The sequence below is a fragment of the Cygnus atratus genome, chromosome 2 (assembly GCF_013377495.2).
Source record: "Cygnus atratus isolate AKBS03 ecotype Queensland, Australia chromosome 2, CAtr_DNAZoo_HiC_assembly, whole genome shotgun sequence".
Classification (NCBI taxonomy): Eukaryota; Metazoa; Chordata; class Aves; order Anseriformes; family Anatidae; genus Cygnus; species Cygnus atratus.
Genome location: NC_066363.1, coordinates 34,027,091 through 34,053,297, shown reverse-complemented (window position 1 = coordinate 34,053,297; position 26,207 = coordinate 34,027,091). Strand labels below are relative to the sequence as shown.

Here is a 26,207-nt window from a genome sequence, read left to right as displayed (position 1 = left end):
CAGCAAGCTGTGCTCTGTGGCCCCACACAGGTGGCAAGACGTGGAGGGACACTGAGAAGCAGGGCCACCACAACACCGCCCCTCACAAAACGGCTGTGAGGGGGGCTCCCTCACGCCCCAGTCCTCACCCAGCCTGCAGCCCTTCTTCCTTACAAATATTTTTAAGAAGTTACCACTTCAAAACAAAGTTAGAAAAAGGCACTTCACGTTTTTAAAAGCAGATACAAAAATCAAACAGCCTGTACAGCCTAAAGAGTGCAGCAATCACTCCCGTGTTTACAGTATTTTAGAATAAGGATCAAAAAGGGCAGGGACATTTGTTTCTTTCAAAAAGAAAAAAAATGGGGGAAAAAAGTGTTGTACATCATTCACTTACTACTGAATAGAGAACCGAGGTGCATGAACCCCTTTAAGCCCTTGAGTGCATCTACTATTTTCCATACCTGCAGAGTTGTTAAGAAGTATAAGAAAATCAGGAAGAAGTTTACAAAAAAAAGCTTAGGAAACTGGAATTACACTACTTATGAGATCTTCAGAAATAAAGTTGACTAAAAAAATCCACACCACCGGTGATGCATAAGATAGAGGTAGGCAAGCATCAACTTTACAGTTTCATAGAAACAGACCTGCAAGAATGGGCAAGTTAGAAAAGTGACAAAACTGGGATGAAGATATTCATGAACTAGCATGGCAGTAGGACAGACTTGCGTGTTAAGTTTGTATAGTTTTTCAGAATAACATACACAATATTGACACTGATAGCCTGAAAAGTTGAGCTTTATGCTGGAAGAAAAATTGTGATCACATTTAGTATCGTGGTGGCTGGAAACATTTACAAAACCAGAGATTAATAATCATGTGCAACTTCAGAAGACTTCTGCAAAATAACTTTAATGACTTGGTTCGTGCCATTTTAAAAACAGTCATTTTCAATAAAAATCAATACTTTTTTTGTATTGACTTTGCTTTCCCATTCCTATTCACTTCTTTGATAATGGTTTGGCATCCACAGTATGTACAGTCTGGTTGCCTAGGAAGGTGTACTGAGTTTGATTATCTTGAATTTCCAACTTGCTCCTATAGTGCACAATTATTGTGGACCTTCCCCTCCCCCCCATTTATAAAATAGGAAAGTCTTTTGTGAGAGCTTCCCAAAATGCCAAAGATGACATTAAGCAAAGTATTTCTCAAATCTCTCTATATATGGCCTGTCTGACTTTAAAATCAGTATGCAGTCATGCACATGATGGAAGATAATCACCAGAATAAAACACCTATTGTAATCTGGAGAGCTGTATAATCTATCCCCGGAGAGCTGTATAATCTATCCCCATTCACTATAGGAATCTAAGTACTGCTGTCCTTGGTCTTTCCTGAGCAAAATAGTCATTGCATCCTGGTAAGATTTTTGCAGATATGTATGAATGAGAAAAGTTTGCTCATGTTTCTCATGACCCAAGCTATCTTTACTCACCTTTATCAAAGGAAGAATCTCTGCAACTGTGCTTGGTGTCATTTAACCAGCAATGGTATGTTCATCAAACACCTTGAGTTCTTCTAAATAACTGGTTTGGGTCTATTTTTTGACAAGGCCACACAAAGAGTCCTTTTACAGGAAGATGGCATATGGGTTCAGGTAGGTAAGTGGATTCTTAAAACACATTCCCATCTCAAAACAGACAATAAAATGGGCATCACAAAAATCCATGTTATACAATAAGCTGTATATACAAATTGAAAGACTGCATTTCAGTTTTTCCTATTACTCAGTATAACAAGATTCAGTAAAACATGGAAGCAAAGTACCAATGGCCATCTTTCCCCAAGTCCTTGAAGAATTTCTCAGGATCTCCTACACGTCTTCAGGTCTCTAATGTTTCTTCATTTGCACCACAAGTGTCTACAACACAGATTAAACAACTTGTCACTGGGAAAGCACGGACTTTGGAGTTGGCTATCCACTTGTCTGTTTCAGTATTATATTCAAGAATGTGCCCTAAGCGACCAACACCCTGAAAACCAGCCAGGACATAGACTATAGATCCCACAGCAGCACACTTCACTGTAACACCTTTCCATGGCATTGGAGACACCATCTTCCATTCATTCATCTTGATATCATAATATTCTACATTATCAAGGCCACCTACAAAGCAATGAAACAGATAACTACTTATTACAATATACTGTCGAGGCTGAACTTGAGCATACAAATGCTTCATAAAATTTAGTTATTTGCAAGGTTTACATTGAAACACAGATCAAACAAAAATCCTTGAAAAGAAGGGCCACAAGTTTCTAAACTAGCTGCCCTTCCCTTTTTTAAATACAGGAAGAAGAGTAGAAAGTAGACTGAAAATGAGAGGTATTGTTACAAGTTTCACATTATAAAGATTAACATTTCACTTACTAAAGATTCTAATGTGTTGCTTCATGAACAGAACAATGCCCAGTATATTATGGATTTGTGGCTAGTAACCAAAAGTTAGGAAACTACCTCAAGCTTGCCCCTAGTGCGACCATTTCATTCTAGAGGAGTCATCAGCATACTTTTACTTAAGTAGGTCATATACTGAAGGAGGATGTCTCTCCAGTAAATTTCAAGGATTTTAATATCATAATGGCCTAAGTGCCTTTGGAAGGGTCAATAGTTTCAAGTTATTAAGGAAATATAAGATTTGATCTATAAGATCAAATGTAAGATCTCTATAAGATCAAAAATATAAGATCTATGTAAGATTTGTTTCTTTAGGAAACAGGCAGTTATCATGCTTCACATTATCTACAAACATCTTGTTATTCCTATTTAACAATAATGACTAGGAGGCACAGAAAAGTTTTCACTTCCAGTCTTGAATTATTGTAGAAATAAATCTCTCGGGTCTAATCTCAGGAGGTGTAAATATTTCATCCCATAATTCTTCACCATTATATTAAGAACAATTTATCAGTATGGTTGCAGAACATAAACAGCAAAATACTTTACTTATTGCCTTGGTACTACACATTCAAGCAAATACACTAAAATTCTGCAAAGTGGCAGTTCTAACCCTAACTGTTAGATAAAGTACAAAGATTTTATCTACCGCTACTTTTGAATTAAGAGTCAATCATGTTGGAATAGTTTCAGTAGCTAATTAAAGTAAAACCTATATTCTAAAACAGCATTAATGTGAAATTAGATATTCTAGTTACCATAAATAATAATTAATAAATCTCCTAGCAGAGAAGTTTTCATTTTCAAAAGCACTTCAGAAACCCTATGTAATTAAAATTAAAATTAAACTGTCCTGGGAAATTAGCTATCACTACTTTTACAGATCAGGAGACAGATCATAAAGTGACCTGCCTATGACAGTAAGTCATATTTCATTAACTAGGGCAGTCAAGAAAATTCTTACTTTTTCACCACTTGAAAATAGCTCACTTAGACTGAAGGTCCCAAAACAACGTCTACACTTTTACCTGTCTCTTAGAGGAATAACAAAGTTTCTCAAAATACATAATAAAGGATTAAAAAAAAAAAAAAAAAAGAAATTTATTGTCTTAAGCTTAGCCATATTAAACTACTGCAGAACTAGGCTAAACTATGGGTGCATTTCTGAATTTGACTGTATTATCATTAGCAAAATTTCACTTTGGGAAATGAGATATAGTGAAGCATGGAGGAGAAAGAAGGAAGGCAACAACAAAGTGTCAGCAGCAGAACACGTTTTATGGTACTGCTCAAAGTTTTTCAGCTGACTAAAGTAGAATGAATTCTTTGCAAAAGCAAAAAAAGGCCCCCCATGAAACCTGGTGAGACCATCCGGAGAATTACAAGTGCTGGAGTACCTGAGCCATTTTGTCCACCCACAGCAAATATTTTGTCCTTTACAAACACCAGTCCATGATTCTTCCTGGCTTCAATCATTGGACACAGCTCGGTCCACCTGGAGAAAACAACAACACAAAACCACAGGAAAACTGACTATTTAGTTCCTAGAAAATAAATATAAAATACATAAATAAATCCTAGAGTTGGGAAAACGAAATATGAAGGGAAGCTGAAGAAAATTAGCCTTTTAAGTAAAACTACAAGTAAATGATATGTTACTACTTAACTCAGGAAAATACTTTAATGCACACAATTCTTTGTATTCATCTGTATTTCAGGTATTCCTTGGTTGAGCAAAGCACAAAGTGACCAAAAATATTCAGAGTTGATAGAACACTTACGTTTCCGTGGCTGGATCATAAACTTCACAGGAATTGAGTACTCTTCCAGAAACATTGTTTCCCAAGCTTCCTCCACACACGTAAATGAGGCCATTCGCCTCCACCATTCCATGGCTGCAGCGCTGAGTCAGCATGCTGGGCTTTGTGTGCCAGCTCTCTGTTCTCGTATCGTAGCATTCGAACAAATACAGTGCAGAATTTCCTTAAAAAAATAAGAAACCCACCAAAGTGGCGTTAATTTTGGTGGTTGTTATTCAGGAGGAGAGTAACAGTAATTATCAAGTTCGCTTTGTTAGTTGTAAGGGGAAAGGTGCTTTTCCACCACTAAAAATAGGGCCAACCAACTTGAAATTTGGGACTATTCAAAAAGCACACACTTGTAATTGTTTTCTTGACTCTTTTGTTCCAAAATACTTAAGTTTATAAAATTGCTGTTCGTGTTTGAAAATGAGTGTAAGTTATGCAGGGTTTTTTTTGGAGGGGGGGCCGGACTGAACGGAGATGTATGTTATATTTTGATCAGATACTGAACAAATTGCCATCAGGTACCGATCAAATCGCCATCAATCCATGCTACTCTCACTACTTGGAGACATGTGGAACTTTCAGATGCGAAGATGAAACCAGCTTTGTAAAGTTCGTACAGATTCATGCGAGTCTCTCTCTAAGCAAAGTGATTTGTACAATGCCCAGAATATTTGCTGCTTTTGAATTAGACAGCTAGATTATGTTAAAGCATAATTCTTAATTATTAGCAACCACAAAATAGCTAGCCCTCACCATTTTACTTTCTTCCTGGGGCCTGGCAGATGCTTAATATTTTTTGCAAGCACAAGGTCTATCTTCCTCCCTCAAGGGCCAATAAAACTATTAATGAAATCAAAAGCATTTTATTTTTAAATGTAGATAAATGGGGGCTTAAATACTTGTGCTTGGATGACTAGCCATAACAAAAGCAGAGGCGGCTGGATACAGCTTGCTCTGAAAGGAGCCAAGTGCATACACTAGCAGCACTCACTACCAGCTGAGGACCATCAAGATATGTGGAACAGCGTTACGTTTCCAGACCCAAAATACAGGAGTAGACTTCTATAAACTGTGTATTTGTTTACTCCTACCACTTAATTTTCAATATCATTAAGAACTGCAGAATGAGACTTAATTTCTTGAAGTAAATACACATCCTTACTGCTTTGAAGCTGTACAAATTCTTATGCACGGGAAGTAGAGAATAACTGTCTTTAATGTCATTGCTAAAAAGTGAAAAGCTGCTGCTTTCAGTATGTTGTCAGGATAATGTTAAATGTTTGTTCTGCACCTGAATGGAAGAATTCGGTAGGTTTAGTGCTCAAACTCTGCTGGGTATTGCAAGTAAACCAGGATTCCATCAGTTCTAAAAGGTGAAGCAAACCCTGTTGCCTTAGTGGACTGGCACAGTACTTTGTTTTCCAAGCTCTCCAGTCAATGCAAGCAGCATGCAATTTTTAGATTTCTCTACAACACACTACAGCACTTTTTCTCAATTAATAGTTTCGCATAATTGTTTGTTCCAATTTAGAAAACACTCTGATCAGGATAGACAGGCCTTTGTAAACAAGCAGTGTTCACTGGATTCCAAAGCAAAAATACACCTGCAAAGTAAGCGAGTTTATTTATTTTTATATGTGACTTTTTTGTCTCTCTCATGGGAGATTTAAGAGGTTTTATAGTGTTCCAAGCCTTGGTTAAACCAGTTTCAAATAATGGGAAGTGTTATGTCACATTTATCACGCTAGGTGGCAGCTACAAACTGTCTTATTGTAAGACGTCTGTTGTAGCAGCAGATACTTCAGAAGTCAGATAACATTACTAAGTCAATTAATGGGAAGCTGTAAAATTTTGACAGTGTTTGGCACTGATAACAACTATTTTTTCCTGCTCTCTTTCCTCTGCAGCAAGACAGAACTCAATAGGATCTACTAAAAATTTCTCCCTAGGTACAGTGTTGTTTTTTGGCAGAACTTCTTAAAAAAACTTTTTATGGATAATAGCATACCTACATTTCTACTTTTGGTTTCCTGAACGTGCATCAGGTTAATCTAGACAAAAATTATTAACAGCTGCTATTATGCTAGCGTTTGTGTCACCCACTAGTGTTGGTTTTTTTGTTTGTTTGTTTTTGTGGGGAGGGGGGAAAAAACCCCAGTGGTCTTAGTTTAACTACAAGGACAATTTAACTACATCTAAATAAAGCAGTATTTAATCATTTACTGAGGCAAGCCAACAATAACAAATTAACAGAAGATAACTTCTGTCATTTCACAGAAAAATCAGACTAAAAAGAAAATCAGGTATAACTTCACCACCAAAACCTTTATTTCACACTTTTTTCTTTGAAAAAAAATCATTAGGCCCAACTCATACCAGGAACGCCATTGCCAAAACGCAGGTATTCCGGCCATATGCCGGAGAAAATTTTAAAACAGTTCTGTCGATTTACAGAGGTAAACTAATAGCAGAGTGGGATGGCAAATCATGTTTGCTTGTCCCTAGGTAACTCTGCAAAGTACAGCGTGCCATACACCCTAGTTAATGTGAATAATATTTCAATAAGTGAAACCATTTTAAAAACACACCAGAAATAGCTTGTTGGGTTGTGGGGAGGAGAAAATTCTCAATATGGGAAAATTAACTCATTAGGCTAACATGGCAACGTGCAGTTTCTTTCCAACAGAATCATGCAAAAACCAGAAAAATCTCCAGGTATCTTTGTTTGTGCTTTTTTTTTTTTTTGGTTTGGTTTAAAGATTTTTAGTGTCTTACCCACTTCTGAACCACCAGATGTATAAATTTTGCCCTCAGCAGCACAGGCTGCAAGGCTATCTCGAGGTGTTGGAGGTCCTAGCTTGGAATACCAGCTATCCTTCACCACATTGTAGCAGTCCATTCGCTTTATAGGGAAGAGCTGGGAACCACCCAAAATATAAACTACGTTGTCCCAGAAGACACAAGCTGCATCCCTGCGCTTTTCAAAGGGACATCGGATGTCTGTCCAGCTGTAATCCTGCATTACAAAGAACAGGTAATGTCTAATAGATTGTAACACTTACCTGCACAGCGAGTGTTTTTCAAACAGAGCTTTTCATAGAGATTTAGATATGGTCAGTTTTAAATTTCCTTTTCAAAACAAACATGAATACTGTTTATTGAAGAATACTCCTCAGGCGTACTCTTGAAAAATTCGCTTAGACACAGACATAGTTAGCTGCAACGAACCACGACATTATCAATTTCTATTTCCTCATTCCCTCTGTACACCCCATACAGCTTCCCTGAAAAACAGATTTTTTTTTTCCCCCAACAGAATTGACCTCCTGCTGTTATCAAGTCAGAAGCAATGCATGTAGTCAATAAAGCAGAATTGCATTTTCTTTTATAGGAATGGAAAAAGACATCTTACATCTAAAGAAAATAAGTACAGAAAGTAAAACCAAACAAAGGCGATGGAAAAAGGGAAAAGATAATATCCAAATTGACAAGCAACTCAGTTAAAAAGCTCTGTGATACATACTTTATTACCGTAACAACTAGAAGCTTATTTACAGAATTTACAAAACACAAATGATCTATAGCTATCCACAGTTGATAGCATGAGAAATAGGGTAATGCTTTATCACAAATACTGACAGTCACGTTGCCTGGAAACTGATTTTGCATGGATTGGCAAAACCAGCAAGTTATCAAATATAGGCATTAAGGCTACCCAAAGCCTTAAGAACACCAAACTCAGCGACTGATGGCAGACCCGGATAGCATACAGAACAAGAAACACTTCTTGAATAATTGCATCTCACATATTCCATGCCATCGTAAGCACAGCTTGTGTCTTATGCTGAACAGGAAAGCTTGGGACCTTAACTTATCTCTGTCACCTCAGGATGGTCTAGCTAAACCTGCTGAACGACCTTCATCGTAATGGTTCACACAAGACATTACATTATTACATTTTCTTAGCAAGGACATACTTCAAACACCTTGGTCAATGAGGAGGAACAGCGACTCCTACATGGGGGTTCAAAGAAAGAGGCAGAGCATGTTATAGTCCAAAACATCTTACAATCTTTTCCTGTAGCATCCCCCAAATCAAGAAGAGCTGGCAGGTGCATGTGGCCCTTTATGGTGAGAAACACGTCCTGAGGCATCCTAGAAAGGAAAGCCATACTACAGCATGGCAAAATAAATAGCTGCATAAATCTTAAGAAAAACGTCTTAGTGCTTTGTGCAAGATCATCATATTTTCTGGCTCAAATTTCTGGCACTTTTACAGAAATCCGTTTTCCCTTACTGTTGTAAGGGCTGAGATCTGACCCACTTTTGTGGCTTCCGTTCATAGCCACCCTTTCAATGACACCTTTACCAAATGAAAAGCCATAGGCTCTCCCATAACCTCAGCACACTCAGCAGAACCCTCCTCTTCCAGCAGGAGGCAATTTAGGTCCTTTTCTTTCAGTGCTCTTCAGCGTGTTGCCCTGAACCCCACAGTATTCATTTCAATAGGGCTTATGCGCTTACAAACAGTTGCTTTGAACAACAGCCAAGATCTGTGCAAGCCTCTTTTTTTGCAGGGGGTGGGGTAGTGGGGTTAGAAGGAAAGAAAAAACAAGATGAATATATGCTGACACTTCGCCTGCTGACCTTGGGTTTTCAACAGCTGGTGATGCAGGACACCAGAGGCAGAAGCTGTACCTTCGTATTTAATTGTTTTTGAAAGTTTTTTTTTTTTTTAATTAAAAAAGAAATTTAACTTACTAAAACCATCTGAATTCTTGGCAGCTACAAGACCCTACAGTGACAATTCCAGATGTAATTATTATGGGCCACGTGAAAGAGCACATCCTTTTGTTTAAAACTTTTTCCTCCATTTCAGTTGCTACTTCCTCTTCCAAGGAAGAACAGTAGACATGTCTAATATGGACAACCTTGCCATTAACAGTGTATCATCTACAGCTCCTTATCTCCTTGTAAGAGGTATGCTGGTTCTCTTAATTGTCAAGAAATATCAATGCCAGGCATCTGTTAATTTTTAATTGCCACTGGCAGATTTTTTAATTGTTAAAAGCTAAAACTTCCAGCTAATTCTGGTCACTAGGGCTAACAGAATAATTTCAAAGGAGTATGTATATTCCTACCTCAAAGTCCCATGAAGTCATGTATAAATTTTAATCAAGAAATCATTAAAAAAAAACTTTATTTCCAACTTGGAAAAAAGGCTTTTTTTGAAATGCTCTGTGGAAAATTCAACAAGAAAATGTTTCCCACCACCACAAATAGAACACCTAAGATTTTCAGTATAATTCTGAAACCAAACATCTCTACTCAAAACAGTGCCAGATTGCTCCACAAGAGTTTTATGCCCCAGTCTGCATCTGTTCCATCATTTTGATCTCTTGAAGGACATGCAACAACTGAAGTATTAAACACAGCACAACAAAGACAAAGATAGTCAAAGTAATTCTGTTTACAGCTTCAACAAACACAGCCTATTCAATAGTGAAATAATTTTTGCAGTATTAGTCAAAGTTATGTCACTCATAACCAATATAATATTTTCAGGAGAAACATAACCTAAGTTTGTTTTGAACTATTTCTTTAGCTGATGCATAAGGATTTAATTAAATTATTGAATTTAATTAAAATCAAAAGTATAGGCTTAGGTCACTATTCAATCAACCCTGAAGACAACAAAAAACGGAACTTCAATTCCTTCCCAAGGTCCTAAAACCTTGCAGAAGTACATATATAACCTTGATTTTTGGCACTCTGACACTCCCATTATCTTTTGATATGACTAATTAAAGCAGGTTAAACATGTGATGTAGTATTTGCAGCATTGGAGCCTTACATCCCACACTTATTTCACATGCACGTGACGATAATCCCACAGGGGTTCTGGATCCTTGGTTTGTGGCATTTAAGGAGCTACTGTCATAGTTACAGATCAAAGAAACACTCTAGGAAAATATCCAGAAAAGGACCTTTAAGTAACTTAAAAGCTAAAAATAAATTAAGTAAAGCTATTGAAGAAGACATGACAGGCTAGCTAAGAACACTTGAGGAAGCATATAAGCACTAGAAAAAAGAACACTGAAGGGAGACAATGCTTATTAGAATCAAGTTCTCCAATTACTTTCTTCTTTCTCCTTCCCTGCCCCTACCCTTCTGCCCACACCCGGCCCCACAGTTAATCCACATGCAAGACCACACAGCTCCAGTAAGAAGTAATTCTGCAGGATTTCTTCCAAAAAGAAAAAATAAAAAAGTTACCTGCTCTGTTCCTCCCACCCCACTATATATCTTACTTGAGCATATGCGTGAAGAAAGATGAACATAATTCAAGAATTTGGAATTCTCAATAAAAATACAAATTAAATGTCTCACTTTAAGTCAGCAAATCTGTGTGTTTTTTTTTTTCCTTCAAACTTGATCAATGCTCATAAGAGGTGGCTTCAATTTTATTTTACCTAAGGGAATGCAAATTCATGTTGGATAAGTTCAAAACACACCCCAAGGGCTCGTTCATTCTGAATTAGATCTGACGGGACTCACATTCATTACGTAGTTCAGACAGATAACACAACTGTTTGAAATTGTAATAAGCATTTAATATGCTGAGGTGAAACAACTGGAATCTCTGCAACAAAATATGACAGGTGTGTAACTTAATTTATTAGAGAGCATTGATGCTTTGGTAGAAACTTATTTCTGTATTACTGCATGTGCTTGGCCAGTAAAACAGTGTACGGGTAATCCTTCTGCAAACAGCCAATGTTCCAAACCCACCTAGTCTGCAGAGCTGTAATAAACATTCCTGTGGCTTGACTTCATTCAGGAAACATGGAAGAAAATATCAGGCAAAGCTTTATTGCTCTAAATTGGCCATCTCTAAGGTTTTTGTTGTAGAAATTCACTTTTCCCCCCACTTCTAGGGTAACTGGCTGCCAATTCTTCTAACATACTCTTAATTCGTGGAATTGTGAACCACTGGACTTTAGAAATGGTTACATATTTATACTAAATGAATCAAAACCCCTTCTATTTTAAAACAGGTTCTATACTATCATAAAAGCCAATGTTTTATCTTACACTAAGAAGAAACTGCTTTGAGTTAGTCTCTGGACACATACGTGCATGCACATGCATATGGATTTCTACATATTCCTAACTGACTGCCTGATGTTTCTGTGACCTTTTATTTATTTCCAGCTGTGGGACGCACACACCAATCAATTCTCGACTCAAATGTATGTCAGAACTCCGTACCTAATACTGCCAACAAACAAGCACATAATCATTCTACTCAAAACGAAGTACTACATCTAGGTACACAGATTTGAAAATGCCTAATTAGCTACACCCTTCCAACTGTATACCCAAGAGGCAGGGAATACGTTCTTCCCCACACCATTTTGTAGATCATTATGCCTTAGTTAATACCAGCAGCAAATATAAGCCACAGAGGATTACAAACAGTGAATCTTAATGCATTCTGAGGTAACGATTACCTTTGGATTAAAATATCTGCAGGACTGGGGCTGTGAGCCTCCAAACAAAGCAATGCGATAATCATGTTTTTTTCTTCTTGGCCGCGTACCTTCCACCAACTCTTCTCTGTCTTCTGGGGAAAGTAGATGGTATCGCATCCCACCTGGAAGGAACACAACAACTGTTGTAGATCCAGTGTAGCTGAGAAAGGGATGTTTCAGAGCCAGGGAGGGGAAAAAAAAAAGGGGGGGGAAATCAAGTTTCCACAGTACATCTGTACAGCTTAGTTTTGTTTTTCAAATGTACCAATATGCAATAGCGCATAGGAGAATACATCCAGATTTACATCCCATTTCAATCTGCCTACTCCATGTGACAACAGGGCATGGATATGGACACGTTACATACCAATTTATCTATCGGCTCTATTTTCGCCACTACTACCAGGCAACTAAGTTTGCCATGCTGAAACTAGCAAAAAGTAGTACAACCAAAGAAGACTAATACTGGCAGAACCGGGAGCCCATGTAGAACAGCACCAATGTTAAAGAAGGGACTTTGAGGCAACAAGGAGTCACTACGCCCTGCTCCTGACCCCATGGTTTCTGATCAATAAGGAATGTATCTACGAAAAACCCTCACTTTTGTTCACTACTTGACAATGCAAAGTATTAGTTACAATTGCTATAAGAAAATAAGGATTTTCTTACAAAAACATTCCAAAGAATACAAAAATATTGGTGACATTACAAACCATTCAAACAAAAATCCGTATTCCTTCAACAATCCACCTAATTCCACGTCATGCAAGAAGTATGACTGAAATACTGATGGTCAGCAAATACTTACAACGTATAGGCTAATTTGAATCTTGCTTGTTGACTGAAGGAAAAAGTTGTATGCCAGTTTTAGATTTACACTAAAAGGAAGCTGACTAAGTAACTGCTACTGGAATACAAAAATTCTTCTGGAATATTTATCAACATCTTGGCTTTTCTTTTTCACGTGATAAAACTTCAGATTTGGTGTCTAAAAAAACTAAAAGCTTTTTCCTTCATCTCATCTGTACCTTGAGAATGTAACTATCTGTTAGGCTCAACTTCCAGAGTATGTTAGAGATGTAAATAGCGCAACAGAGGCTTAACATTCTTATTTGCATAGGGAAGCTTTGCAATATTAAAAATTAATTTCTTGAAATTTTAATAATTCACATATGAATATTAGACACTGAAGTTACTATCGTGTCCCAAAGGCACGCTAATGCTTCCAATTACCCTGACAACCCATTGACAGAAACTTCATTACATTACACATCACAAAGTTAATATCATTTGGCGATGACTTTCACTTCTTTTCTCTTGTTACACAAGAATGTGTGCTATTTACATGACAATCTGCTAATCCAACCTCAAATATGTGCAACATCCTCAAGGGAACACAGTCAGATGTATTTAATGCGAAAATGTTGTCAGAGCATTTTAAACCAATTTTCAAAAATCCACATTCCACATAATTTTTAAGTTACACAGAACATCAAAGATTTCAACTAGAAGTCAACTTACTGATCACCATTTTAAGGCATTCTGGGTTATCCTGAATAAGTGGTTCAGCCTGAACTGTTTTACTTAAGAAGTTCTTTGATATAAGAGGAAATCGGACTTTAGCAAGAATGTCAACCATGTATGGCTGGCGATTTGGCTCATCGTACTTCAGCCATCTGACTGCTGCATCATAAACCTTAAACAAAAGAAAAGGAAAGATAAGAATAATGTACATCACATCACCATAAACTCAGACAAAAGCTAAATCTCAGTGCTCTGAACAGATTCTTCTACCTGTTGAGAGCTAACTTACTTAACAGCACGTGGAGATTTCACAAGTGTATACACCTCCGTCTTCCAAAAAGGCAAGACAACACTCAGGTATGAAGTAAAATCCATGTACAAAACTTTTTTTTTTTTTTTAAATAAAAACTTCTACTGCCATTTAACCTTTTTTTCAAGTGGGAAGCATGAATCTGCAATTCATATTTATCTGGGCAGCATTAAAACTAGTATGCTTCGCATTCAATGTCACAACACAGATAATACTTCACCAGAAGTGCTGAAATAGTTTGTGCTTTATATAGCGTCATGAGCTGACAAACTGCTTCTGTTATCGAATCAGTGCTGGGAAGTTCCAAATGCATTGCTATTGTGTCTTGGGGGACCATTTAAAAATATATATATGCTTTTTTAACTGCAGACTGCCATAAGTTTACTGTTCTGAGACTCTCCTCTCTATCTCCTCTTTACAGGAAAAGATAATGGGTTTTCTTGGCAGGGCAGGGAGGACAGAACAAGCAAGGTAACCAAGAAACCTGTTTTATTTATGACTGTCCTCTGAGTCAGGAAGGTAATAGTGGCCTTCCTTTCCATTCCTATGTACTAAGATATTTCAGTGCTGCTCTCAGACGTAGCAAGCTTATCTACTACACTGCCATTTCAGAGTCAGCACTCGTTTCATTACAAGTGATTAACACATTCAATACCTACTCGTTGTAGCTGAAACTGATCACAGTGATCACTTGTGAGTGATTTAGTTCTGCCATTAAATGTCTCTCCATATTATGAGTTATTCAGAAGGATTGCTAAACCTCCTCTGCTGTAATCCTGCAAAATGACCACAGAGCAAGGGAAAGTAGAGAAAGAAAAAAGGATTTAAGGCTCAAGTTGCATCAGCTAAGGAAATTCAGCAGAATGTTGGCATACAGTGTTCCTGTCCCTATCAACAACAGAAACACCACTAATGTACAGGAAAAGTAGGCCACTTAGTAATCAAAGCTACCCTTCCTGTTTCTGCTAAATGTAAATATGCTTTACATACAAAGACTGGACTATGTCAACCTTCTCTTGGTACTCCTAAGAAATAAGATTTCTTTGGTATCACTTACTAACTTTGCAATTTCATACTGTACGCTGCCACTTTACAAGAGGAATTTTAATCATGCCATGCTGCCTACCTGAAATTTCTATCGCTGATGCCACATTGAAGCATGCCATCTTTATCAGCAAAAGTTCAAAAGTGTAAATTCTAAAGTGTAATTTCCACTACAAGCTAATAAAATACAACACTTCTAGCTTTGAGACTGTTACCCTGTGGCCTGAACTCTTCCCAGTCCATGGTAAGAATTTTGAACTGTGACCTAAATCATATTTATACTTATAAACTAGTCAGCTGTCATATTCTTGTCACCTGATATTATTCCTCTACCCACAGTAATTCTTATTTTCATGTAACAGATACACCGAAGAAAATGCATTAATTATGTGAAGACTAAACTTCAGAGTCAGCAGAACACCCGTTTCTATTTAAGCGCACACACATACCATCTTGATTACGAGATCCCTCTGTTGCACTTCAAAGAGGCACATAGACTCGTGATGACATAGCTAAATGAACTTGAATTATCTAGTTCAAACGCCAGAACCAGCTAGAAAGGCAAAACTTCAGTATGGTTTCAACAGATGTGAGTGAGAACCTTCAAGAAGTATCCAGCAGCTACAACCATCTTGCAATCACCTCTTTGGGCTGCACTGCAGACACGCCTATAATCTATTTTCTTGCAGTAAGAAGAACATTCTGGCAAATAAGCATTCAGGGCTGTGGTATACTGAATCAAGTTTTCCAAATGGGACTGCTGTGAATGTACTTTCTACCACAGCTTACAGCTTTTAAATGAATCAATTTTAGGCCCTTTCCAGCCACCCAGGCTTTTTTTTTTGTGTGTGTGTATTTATTCCATAAATATAGGCCTTCCACCAACCTGTCACTGTCAATGCTGCTAGTTCCGAGTGTTTGGTGCACCTTGCTCCTAAGTTCCGGAGTTCTGGAAGATTAGTTTATGTATGCATATTTCCATCAGCAGCAGCTCCTGTCTGAAACAAGCTGAGACTCAGCCCATACTCAGGTAGAGACACGCAGCCGTTAAGGTGCACATCTCACCCCAATCTGGGAGCAACTGCTGTAATACATTAAATTTAATTCCATTCATGTTATATGGAACTGAAAGCCCTACAGCTACCACAATACAGGAAACCGTTTTGCTTACTCCCTTTATTACTTCTCTTTGCAGCTCGCTGAGACTACACATGTAACATCCACACTCCAAGTGTGGATATTCATTAACATCAGGTTTTGACCAAGCCAGGATGCGCTTTTAGCAAGCACTACATGCATCACACACTGTAGGAACATACGAAGAGAGCTGCCTCAGTCTATTTCTTGATTAGAAAACCATAGTGAAGTTCAATGCTCTTTGCTGCTAGAAGACAGAGCTCTTTTACAATGAAACAGGGATCTCACCTGATCTTCTGCCCTCACAGTCAGTGTATCTTGGTTCAAGAGGTGTGTCACACGTTTAACATCAAGCTGAAGAAATTCATCTGTCTTGTAAACTTCAGTGAAATGTTGATGGATAAAGTCGTCTGCAGTGGCTTTCAGTTCTGGACAGTCTAGGCATTCCGCTAACACACTTATACCTGCAAAGGAAAAATTAAAAAAAAAATCCCAACTAAACTGCAATTACTGTGGAGAAAGGCTGAGAGAGCTGGGGCTGTTCAGCCTGAAGAGAAGGCTCAGGGGTGGCCTCATTGCAGCTTTTCAATACTTAAAGGGGGCTGATAAAAAAAGATGGAGAACAACTTTTTGCTCAGTCAGACAATGACAGGACAAGGAGAATGGTTTTAAACTAAAAGAGGGGAGATTTAGATTCGAGGTTAGGAGGAAATTCTTCACTCGGAGGGTGGTGAGGCACTGGCACAGGTTGCCCAGAGAGGTTGTGGATGCCCCATCCCTGGAGGTTTTCAAGGCCAGGTTGGACGAGGCCCTGAGCAACCTGATCCAGTGGGTGGTGTCCCTGCCCATGGCAGGGGGTTGGAACTAGATGGTCTTTGAGGTCCCTTCCAACCCGAGCCATTCTATGATTCTACTTTTAATATATTAGACTAGAATAAAAATACCATAATTTCAGTGATAGTTACAAACCCAGTTAATATTTACTGATATGGTTTTTCTTTTTTTCTTTTTAAACAGAAGAAAAAAATGCTGTTATAACTCATCTGCAACTCAGGACAAACTACGATAAGCCCAAACTTGTGATCCCTATCCCTGCAGAACTAACTGGAGAGCCAGGCCTGTAGCACTTGCTCTATTAATTATTTCCTCGCTATTTCCTTCCCCATTGTGAAAGAGACAACAGCACGTTAACTAGGTCTGAGCCACACTACAACAACCCAGTCTAACCAGCACAGCTTGAGAGACTGCTTCCAGGTTTTGTGACCTTCCCTGACCCGGTCTCGCAGCAGCGGTCACCAACCCAGCCCAACTGCCTGTAAGAGCCACAACCAACTGGGACTCTAATATGGCAGTAGCAAACTGCTGCAGGCCGACACAAAAAAGTCAAGCTGACGCTGCTTCAAGAGCAGAAACTTGGCATAAAGGTATAAACAGCAACTGCTACTGAGAAGCAGTGTTTCCAGCCCTCCCTGTAGTAACCAGGTAAGCACAGGGTTATTCAGCAGGAAATCTGCTCATCATGCTGCAAGCCTTCCCTCTCCTCCTCCTCTGGAGGGTGGGGAGGTGGTAGAAGCAACCCACCAGCCAAAGGCAACCCATGGGATGCAACTACAGTGAGCTTCTCTAAGTAGTAAGATGCAAAATACAATAATAAAATCCAAGCATCTCTCTGACGAGCTGCTTTCCAAGTGAGAAATAACAATTTCGAGAGATTGCAGATTCACCACGGTTTCTTTCAAGTACACATTTTTATGGGCTTGCCTGCGGGTCTGCAGAGAACACCTTTCAACATGTAAAGCATTATCTTGTGGAAAAATTGATTTAATCTTGATCTCCCTTTTGATATAAATTAGCAAAGTATGCAAGCGTTAAGAGAATATAATTAACTTTCTAGTTAACAAAGACCACAGAGGACTGAACATGCCCCAAAGCAAGCATAAGTGGCATTTTCCTTAGAAAGTGATGTCTTCCTTCCAGCAGTTGTTTCGGAGCCACTGCTGTACCGCACTGAAGCATCAGTTGAATCCTTTAATTCAGATACTTTGCAAAACATTTCTGTTGACATTATAAACATCTATAACATACTTGAGATGTCACTAGGAGAATAACATAACCAAGGTCAGTAAGAAGCTTTATAAAGTTTCTTTAATCAGAGACTAAAGCGCTCCAAATCTTGGAGCATCAATACACACCAAGTTCTGCTTGTTATCTTTTTTTGGTAACTCTGAGTTTACAGTAAGGCTACAGGGCATATTAAGTACCAAACCTGCCCAGATGACAATCACAGACTTCACTCAAAAGGAGAGGCAATTAAAAAAAGAGTAACCTAAACTTATCCTGTTCATATTTTTTAGAAGATACATTAATTTTGTATGAACGACAGCTGTCAAATTCCACCTCCAAGTACAGTAACAACAACTGAAAGCTCCACCTCATTAAACAGCTGAGGATCTCAAACAAACAAGAAGCTACAGGCTGCTGCTCATCTGGGATGAGACCTAGCAAAGTCAGTGGACCCTGGTACTGACCAAAAACCGCCAGATCACTTTGTTTATGGCAAGGGAAAACAGTTTAGATTGAGCCAAATTATTTTTTACGTATCTGGATTTAGCTAAGCGTTTCTGTCTTTTAGATGATACTGTTTTTTGAGAAGAGCAAAGTTAAAAACAAAGTAAAAATTAAGTCTGCATTTCTCTTACCAAGACAATTTGAAGCATCAACTTGTTCTTTCAAGAAATCCACACACATTTTTTTCACAGGTTCAATTTGATACTGGTTTGCTGCATCTAGTAAAGACTGGACGTTATTGCTGTTAACAGAAATTCTGCGAAACAGAAGATGCAAAGTTAGCACCAATACCTACTTAGCTGGAGCCAAAACACCAACTTAAACCAATTGAAATAATGGCAAAATTATTCCCCTGATATTTCCCCAAGCATCCTTCTCTTCCATGCAGGGAAGACAGCCTCCCTTCATGGTCTTTCCAAATTGCTTTGGTTTGCTGTACTTTACTAAGGAAGGGCAAACAGTCCTGGATTTTAAAGGCTAAGCCCCTAACAGAGGCCATCTGGAATACCATGCTAATTACTTTGACTTGTGTGGTTAGCCATTTTTACAAAACAGAAAAGGAACAGAACCTTTTCCTGACAGCCACCTACTCCCAAACAGACATCAGCAAAATTTGTCTAAACTCATTGTGGAGACTGCTCTGGTTGACCTGTCTGAAGTGCACGAGCAGAACAACTATTTGGGAGTGCCTGAAGAAAAGGTCCAGAGCCCACAGGCAAGCTTTTGTGCACCAGCAGAGGCAACAGTACAGCTGGGGTGCTGACACTGTGTCTCACCACGGATGAAGCACACAAGACTCCTCTCAGAAAACAGAAAAAGCCTTCTTAAGGAGAGTTAATCCCATCAGCACAAAGATGAAGGGCCTGCCATCCATCTGCCGTAAGAGCTCGTTGCAAAGTACCGTTCACAATCCTAGCTGTTTGAGCGAGCTTTGTATAAACACTACAGTGCCTGCAGTGCTATTTAAAACCAAGCACGGGGACAGCCTGAGACAGAAGGGAAATGCTGTTCACACAGTAGTTATCCACCCAGCCCGACCAGAGGTGAAGGTGCAACTCCCACAAATGGTTATCTGTGATAGCTACTATGGCCATAAAGAGAAACCCCTGCTGGTATCAACAGGGGCCTGGATTTCAGAACAATGGGGAATATCATTTGACTCCAACACTGAAGCCAGAAGCATTCTGAATTGCCTTCTGGAGACAATTACCACCCTCTTTAGTCTGTGGGGCTTCCTACTGATTAAATAAAAAGGAAGAGGGGAGGAGAATAGAAGGTCTAGTCACATCAGACTTTAAATGAGTAAAGGATTATGATAGTAATAAAACTGATGAATCATGAAAGCATTATTTTAACATTTTACCATTTACAATTGGCAGGCTTTCTAGCAGAAATGTCATTTTTAAATAACAAAACTACCTTGCAGTATAAGCAAACTCCACAAGCTGTTCAATAATGTCAGGTTCTGCATCCTTTAGCTCCACTTCGAAGGACTTGGATTCAAGCATATTCGCTGCAAATAGATTAAAAGACAAACTACATCAATAAGCCACTCTGGTTATTGTATTTTCCACTGTTTGCAAAATGTAAAGTAATTATACAAAATGGGAACTTGCTAAGACTGCACACAGCTATTCGTGTTTCCCAGGACTACTCATGCAAGTCACGAAAGAAAGGAGGCAGTGTGACAACCAAGGTAACTGGTGTGTGCGTGCATGCTCGCGTTATGTCGATTATGCTGTAAGGTGTATTAAATAGAAAGGGTCAGAAACGCTGCTGACTGCAGCGCAGACTGCCAAGCTAGCACTACCAAGGACAGGAAGCACGGACTACACTACTGAAAGCTATTTCCATATTCACGCTGATAATAGAGCCAGCTCAGAGCTCCCCACACCCAGTCCCAGCATTGCAAGTTCACCCACAGATGGTTACAAGCCAACCACTGGAAGGCGCGCTCGTTCTACTGCTACTTACCGTGCTATAAAACATGCATTAAAGTCAATTTAACTTGTGCACGCCTTACCCATGACTTGTAAGATAGGTAGTACATGGCTAAATCTGTAAAGTTAGTGCTAACGCAAGAACGCTTACGTTCCTGGAAGCCTGTTTTGTTAAGCGGCAGTGCCTAATGGTGGGAAGGAACAGGGCAGGCATCCTTTGTGCCACGGGAGTAACGACTCCAAGTTTTCAGGTTAAGGGAGGGAGACCAACTGTAATACAGTGTATGGGCTCCAGCTGGGCTTTCATACGAAGTAACACTTGGTTTGATCAAAGGAGAGAAAGTGAAAACGAGGGGAATGGTGAACAGAGATGAGTGGAAGGATACAAACTGAAGCAATCTTCACTTACACTCGTCTTTGAACTTAATCACTTTCATAAAATAAACAGCTTGTCAGCCACGTATCTAACAGCATATGACCACAAAAGCATAAAATCAAACGATTTTGAAGACTTACTAGTGAACATCAAGTTAAAAAAGTGACTTGCTGAAGCGAGCACAACACGGTGAGCTGGGATCTTTCTTTCCTGAACCATAAGAATGACATCACACAGAGTTCTCTAAATCAAATGAAAAAAGACAAACAGAAAAAGATAAGCATTTTTTAAATACTTTCAAAAATATTTCTCTAACAGCAGCTTAAGGAAATTCACTGGTGTCCTTAAACTCTGTAACTCAAGGGGTATCATGAAACAAGAATATTTTCTGAAAGGCAACCAAGGCAGACCTTTGGTCAGGATGACCAAAGTCAACCTGAAGAAGGAAAAAAGCTCAGTTTTCCCCATGAACTTGCACCCTAAAGCTGGTCACTGATAAAATATGAACTCTAAAGCTTTTCCTGTGACATTTACATCAACCTCCTATAACAGTCTCCGCAGCATCTAACGGGGGCTGCATTGACACTGCAGCCTTTTCATCCATCAGGGGCTTTCTTACCTACTCACCTGTCAATTTTCATAAAAACCTCAGAGGACCCCAATACCTGAATTCCATCATACAGCCCAGAGTGAAAGCCACGAACAAATTCAAAACATGCAGTTGGATATGTTAAATAAAGCATATCCCAAAACCACCACTTATATTAAAGAGTCTGAATGATCACACCTGATCAGCAACCAACTTTCAGACAAAATATACTTTTATTTCTCATTGTTTGCTAATTGTATATAAACAGCGCATGACAGTTCACAGGGGAGAAACTACGAGGAGAAAGTGACAGAATTTAAAGTTGTCAGGAGACAAGAGTAAGGGGCTGGGGTAAAAATATGTTATTTGAAAAGATTTTAAAATGGTATCCTTTCTAAGAACACACTGACTGAAATAAAGGCGCACCATACTGCAGTTAATTATAATATTCTTGTATTAAGAAAAAATGGTTTTAGGAAGCTAGCTCAGCACTTCCAGCTACTATCTTGAGACTATTTTGGGTAACACCTACCTACAGCCATCCCAATACTAACTCGAGAAAGCAGCATTTCTACTGTAGGAAGGAAATATTTGATTAGAACAGTGTTGGAATTTTCTCCACACAGACAGTATTACCTAGGGCTCCACTTAGGCTGATAATCCACATGTAGCCTTGTCAAAAAAGTATATTTTTTAGTTTCTTAGAGGACACCCATCAGAAAGTGTTCACGGGACAAAATATAAATGATATATTTTAAAATGTTTTAATTACAAGTATAGATGTTTTAATTACAAGTATAGATTTGAAGGGGTGTATGACACCCAACTTCCTTTGTGCACCCACGGCACCATTTAAGACTGAATCAATGAAAAAAGACCATGTGAGAAAAGTTTCAAAGGAAATCTTTTAAAGCTGGAATTCCCAGAACATCTGGTTCAAAATAAGCGTTGCACATTAGCACTGTAAGATACCATAAAATTCCGTGGGCAAGCTGTGTTAAGGCTTGTAATGCTGCTTGACCTACGTGCTGTGTTTGTAAGGTATGTTTAGTGTCCGCATGTTTACTGCCTCAGCTCAGTATTTGAAGCATCTCAGATATCCTAAAGCCTCTCTGGGCGTGGGAAGAAATATTTGTCAACCAGAACAGATCATCGCTTTCCTTTCTTCCTCTGTGACGTTCCTGGGTGTAACTGGTCTATTTCAAACACCGTACAGAAATTCCCAGGAAGAACTTCGTTCCAAAAGGACCCACTTGCATCACTCCATAGCTCCAAGGATGCAACGCATGACCAGCATTTCATCAACCAAAGGACACACCCAGGCGTCAGCCGGCATTGCCAAGCTTTGTGAGCTCGGCGACACCTTGCAAACCCGTCCCAACTTCATTCTCAATAGCTTCCCCCTTGGCACATTTCCACTCAGCTACAAAGTGGCAACAGAGGATTTATGCGTGTGCTGTCAAATAGCTCAGAAAAATCCACAAAGATATGGGTCATCTCATTTTGGAGATGAGCAACAACTCCTCCACGCACCGAACATACTTACTCCCAACATCTCACCAGAACTAAGCGCAGATGTGTCCATAGTTTGCTCTGAAATCCCATAAACGCAGCAGCTGCCTCTAGATCCCAGCTCATGCAAAAAGCAGCCTCTCAAGAATTAGCCGTACCTTCCACCCACACCATTTTCCTACATCACTAAACCAATGCAGTTTAATTGGTGGTGTTCTGCATGCAGGTTGCTATATCCACCACAGGAAAGTTTTCACTCACAGCATACTGAGGTTTTATAAGTACAGCACAATCCTCAAGTTATCAAAACACATAGAAGAGCTTCCTGTAGGTCCTACTGAACTGCAGCACAACGAACCAGCTGATCCAGTACATTTTCCTCAGGCTGCTCCTCCCACAAACAACTAGGACAAGCACGAATATCATGAGCTACGCGCAAGTTTCTAGAGTGGCGGACAGGCATGCAAAGCTACCACCTGAAGTCTGATTTGAAATTTTTGGGAAACTCTGGCAAAATAAAAGACAGATGTCAAAATCCAGGGTCGCATCCCCGCCAGCACACCGAATTTCAAGACACCCCGAAGTACCCACAGGTGTCACAGCAGCACTTCAACTTCATCCTCTCACACTGGGGACTCTATTCCCTCTACCCAAGTACAAAGAGCCACAGCACCTGGCATCCCCTTGCCAACAAGGCCAGCAGTACGAAACAGACAGTGCCCAGCTGAGTTACTGGGCTCAGCCACACCCTGGAATATGTTTTACCTAATTCAAAACAGAAATAAATCCTATAAGAAGTAGGTCATAGTCTCTGAGCGTCAACGTAAGTCTTAGTGCTCCATTACCTGAAGTCACCACAAACCTTTCATTGAAGCCAACTCAGTTTTTCATACACAAGGGCTTAGCTACACGAAAAGCTTTACGCACACAAGCGTAACTGACAGCATTATTAATAAAAGATGCACAGTGCGGGTGATGGACAAAAGCAGAATCTGATATCGCTTCCTAGGCCAGGCCCAGACAGATGGACACGTTACTAGAAGCTGGCCTGAGCCTTTCACCAGGCTGACCTGGGAGGCGAGCAGCTGAGCCCTATGGCCAGCTCTAGCCTGGTTCCACGTCGCTTTTAACTAACGCCAGGGCCAAGGCGTTTCCCCTGAGGAGCAGAAAGTTCTCTTCACGTTTCGGGAGCCGCGCAGATCCCGTGCCCACTCTCGCACCACAAGTTTGGGGCTCTCAAGAAGAGAAAAACGACCAGCACTCCCCCCAGCCTAGGCAGCACAAGCAGATTTGGGGGTTTTCACAGGTGTTTAATGGATTTCGACAACCGCAGCCGTGTGTGTGTGTGTGTGTGTGCGTTACCTGCTTGCGCATGCAGTTCATGACGCCCATGAAGCCCGCCAGCAGCTTGGCCTCCTCGCGGGCCGCCAGCTTCTTCTCCGTCTTCTTCTTGCCGCCCTTCTCCGCCCCGGCGGCGGCCATGGCCCCTCACCGCCGGCACCGGCGGCCCGCCACCCGTCGCGGGCCGCATGCGGCGCCGCGGGGACCCCTCGGAGGCCGCCCCGCAGCCGGGAGCGGACAGACGGACGGACGGGCGGACACACGGACGGACGCGGGGATGCCGGAGCGGAGGAGGCGGCCTTGGAGCTGAGGGAGCGAGGCGGGGCTGCGCAGGCGCGGGCGCCGTTTGCCGGTGCGCTGCCCCCGCCGGGGGTAAACAAAGTGTGTGGGGGGGGCGCGGGGCTGGGACGTGGGGGCTGTGGGGTTGGGGTTTGGGAGCTTTCAGTGCATGAAGGGGGCTACAGGGAAGCTGGGGAGGGACCATTTGTCACGGGGTGTAGGGATAGGACGAGGGGTAATGCGTTTAAACTAAAAGAGGGGAGATTTAGGTTAGATATTAGGGAGAAATTATTTGCTCTGGGGATGGTGGGGCACTGGAGCAGGTTGCCCAGAGGAGCTGTGGGTGCCCCATCCCTGGAAGTAGGATCATAGAATGGCTCGGGTTGGAAGGGACCTCAAAGATCACCCAGTTCCAAACCCCCTGCTGTAGGCAGGAACGCCACCTCGCGCAACAATCAGGTTGCCCAGGGTCTCATCCAGCCTGGTCTTGAACACCTCCAGGGAACCCCTCTCGCCCAAGAGACCAGGTCAAGGCTTGTTTTTAGAGGTTTAGGCTCAGTTCCTCACCTGAGGGGTTTTGAAGCTGTGTTGTTCTAGGGACTGGTGGTAGTTGTGTGCATCCGTGAGCAGTGAGTGAATGGTTTCAGCCAATGCATGGAGACCACACCAGCTCTCGCTTTGAAGTTCCTCAGGCTCAGCCTTGCTCTGACAAGGTGGCAGCAAGGCTCAGGCCTGTGTGGGCTGAGGAGGGAGTTGTAATGTATTTATCATTGAATCACAGAATCATTAAGGCTGGAAAAGACCTCCAAGACCATCTGGTCCAACCGTCACCCTACCACCAATGTCACCCACTCAACCATGTCCCTAAGCACCACGTCCAGCCTTTCCTTAAACACCCCCAGGGACGGTGACACTACCACTTCCCTGGGCAACCCGTCCCACTGTCTTACTACTCTTCCTGAGAAGAAACGTCTCCTAATTTCTAACCTAAACCTCCTTTATTTCATTGAAATAAGTGCACTGACACACTTGGCTTTACAAATTTTACTATATGAGAGAGAAATTCACAGACAAAGGGCGCGTGTGGGAGCAGTGAGGTCTGGCTGCTCCAGCAGTGGTGGTGATCTGGGAGCAGAGAGTGATATCAAGGCACGTGGGAGCAGCTCCATCACCATGAGCAGCCTGGATGCTGTATTGGAGAGAAAATTCTACATTTAGTTTAAATTTAAATGGTCTTAAGAATAAGTGTCCTAGCTGAGGTGAAATTCTATATTATTTTTGATGAAAACCAGCTAGCGTTTATGTGTGGGTGTACTTGTGTGTATATATGCACTGCTGTGTGTAAATGCACAAAGCCACAAAGGAAGAACATGTCAAGATGAGAAAAAAATACATGTTCAGGTCCTAGATTTCTAAGACACCAGAATCTTGGAGTGATGGCAGAAAATCGTGTAATCTCAGGTACAAAATCTCTTACTCAGTATTTTGGGATGGGAATTAGAAAAAGTAGAAGTCAGCTCCTCATGAAATCTGAGAAATTAAATTCAAATCATTTCAATGAAATGGGCAGTTTGTAACATAAATTGGGAATTTAATACAAATGAAAGCATCATAATGTGTTGTGTCTCATCTAAACACATTGTTATTCTCAAAGCACTTTACAAACATTAACAGTTTTATGATGTCTTATCTTCTGATTCACAAACTGAGGTTAAAATTAAAAATGGAAAGGGATTATACTCTTCTCTGAAGTGCATTTTATTTATAAGTTTGACAGGGAAATAACTGTTCTGGCACAAAGTATCAT

The 26,207-nt window shown here is 40.4% G+C and overlaps 1 protein-coding gene across 2 annotated transcripts; it reads right to left on the bottom strand.

Annotated features, from left to right (window-relative positions):
• Positions 1–766: 766 nt before the first annotated feature.
• KLHL7 (kelch like family member 7) lies at positions 767–24,423 on the bottom strand. Of its 2 annotated transcripts, none has more exons than XM_035562445.2 (11): positions 24,143–24,423; positions 20,820–20,922; positions 19,783–19,876; positions 18,495–18,619; positions 16,084–16,259; positions 13,302–13,476; positions 11,760–11,902; positions 7,021–7,261; positions 4,219–4,420; positions 3,835–3,932; positions 767–2,146 (listed from the first exon to the last, which is right to left on the bottom strand). In XM_035562445.2, the coding sequence occupies exons 1-11, from the start codon at positions 24,260–24,262 to the stop codon at positions 1,863–1,865; spliced, it is 1,761 nt and encodes a 586-aa protein (XP_035418338.1). In that variant the 5' UTR covers positions 24,263–24,423; the 3' UTR covers positions 767–1,862. The 2 variants fall into 2 exon arrangements, with proteins under 2 accessions (XP_035418338.1, XP_035418339.1); XM_035562446.2 differs by having other exon boundaries at positions 19,783–19,899; positions 24,143–24,158.
• Positions 24,424–26,207: the final 1,784 nt, after the last annotated feature.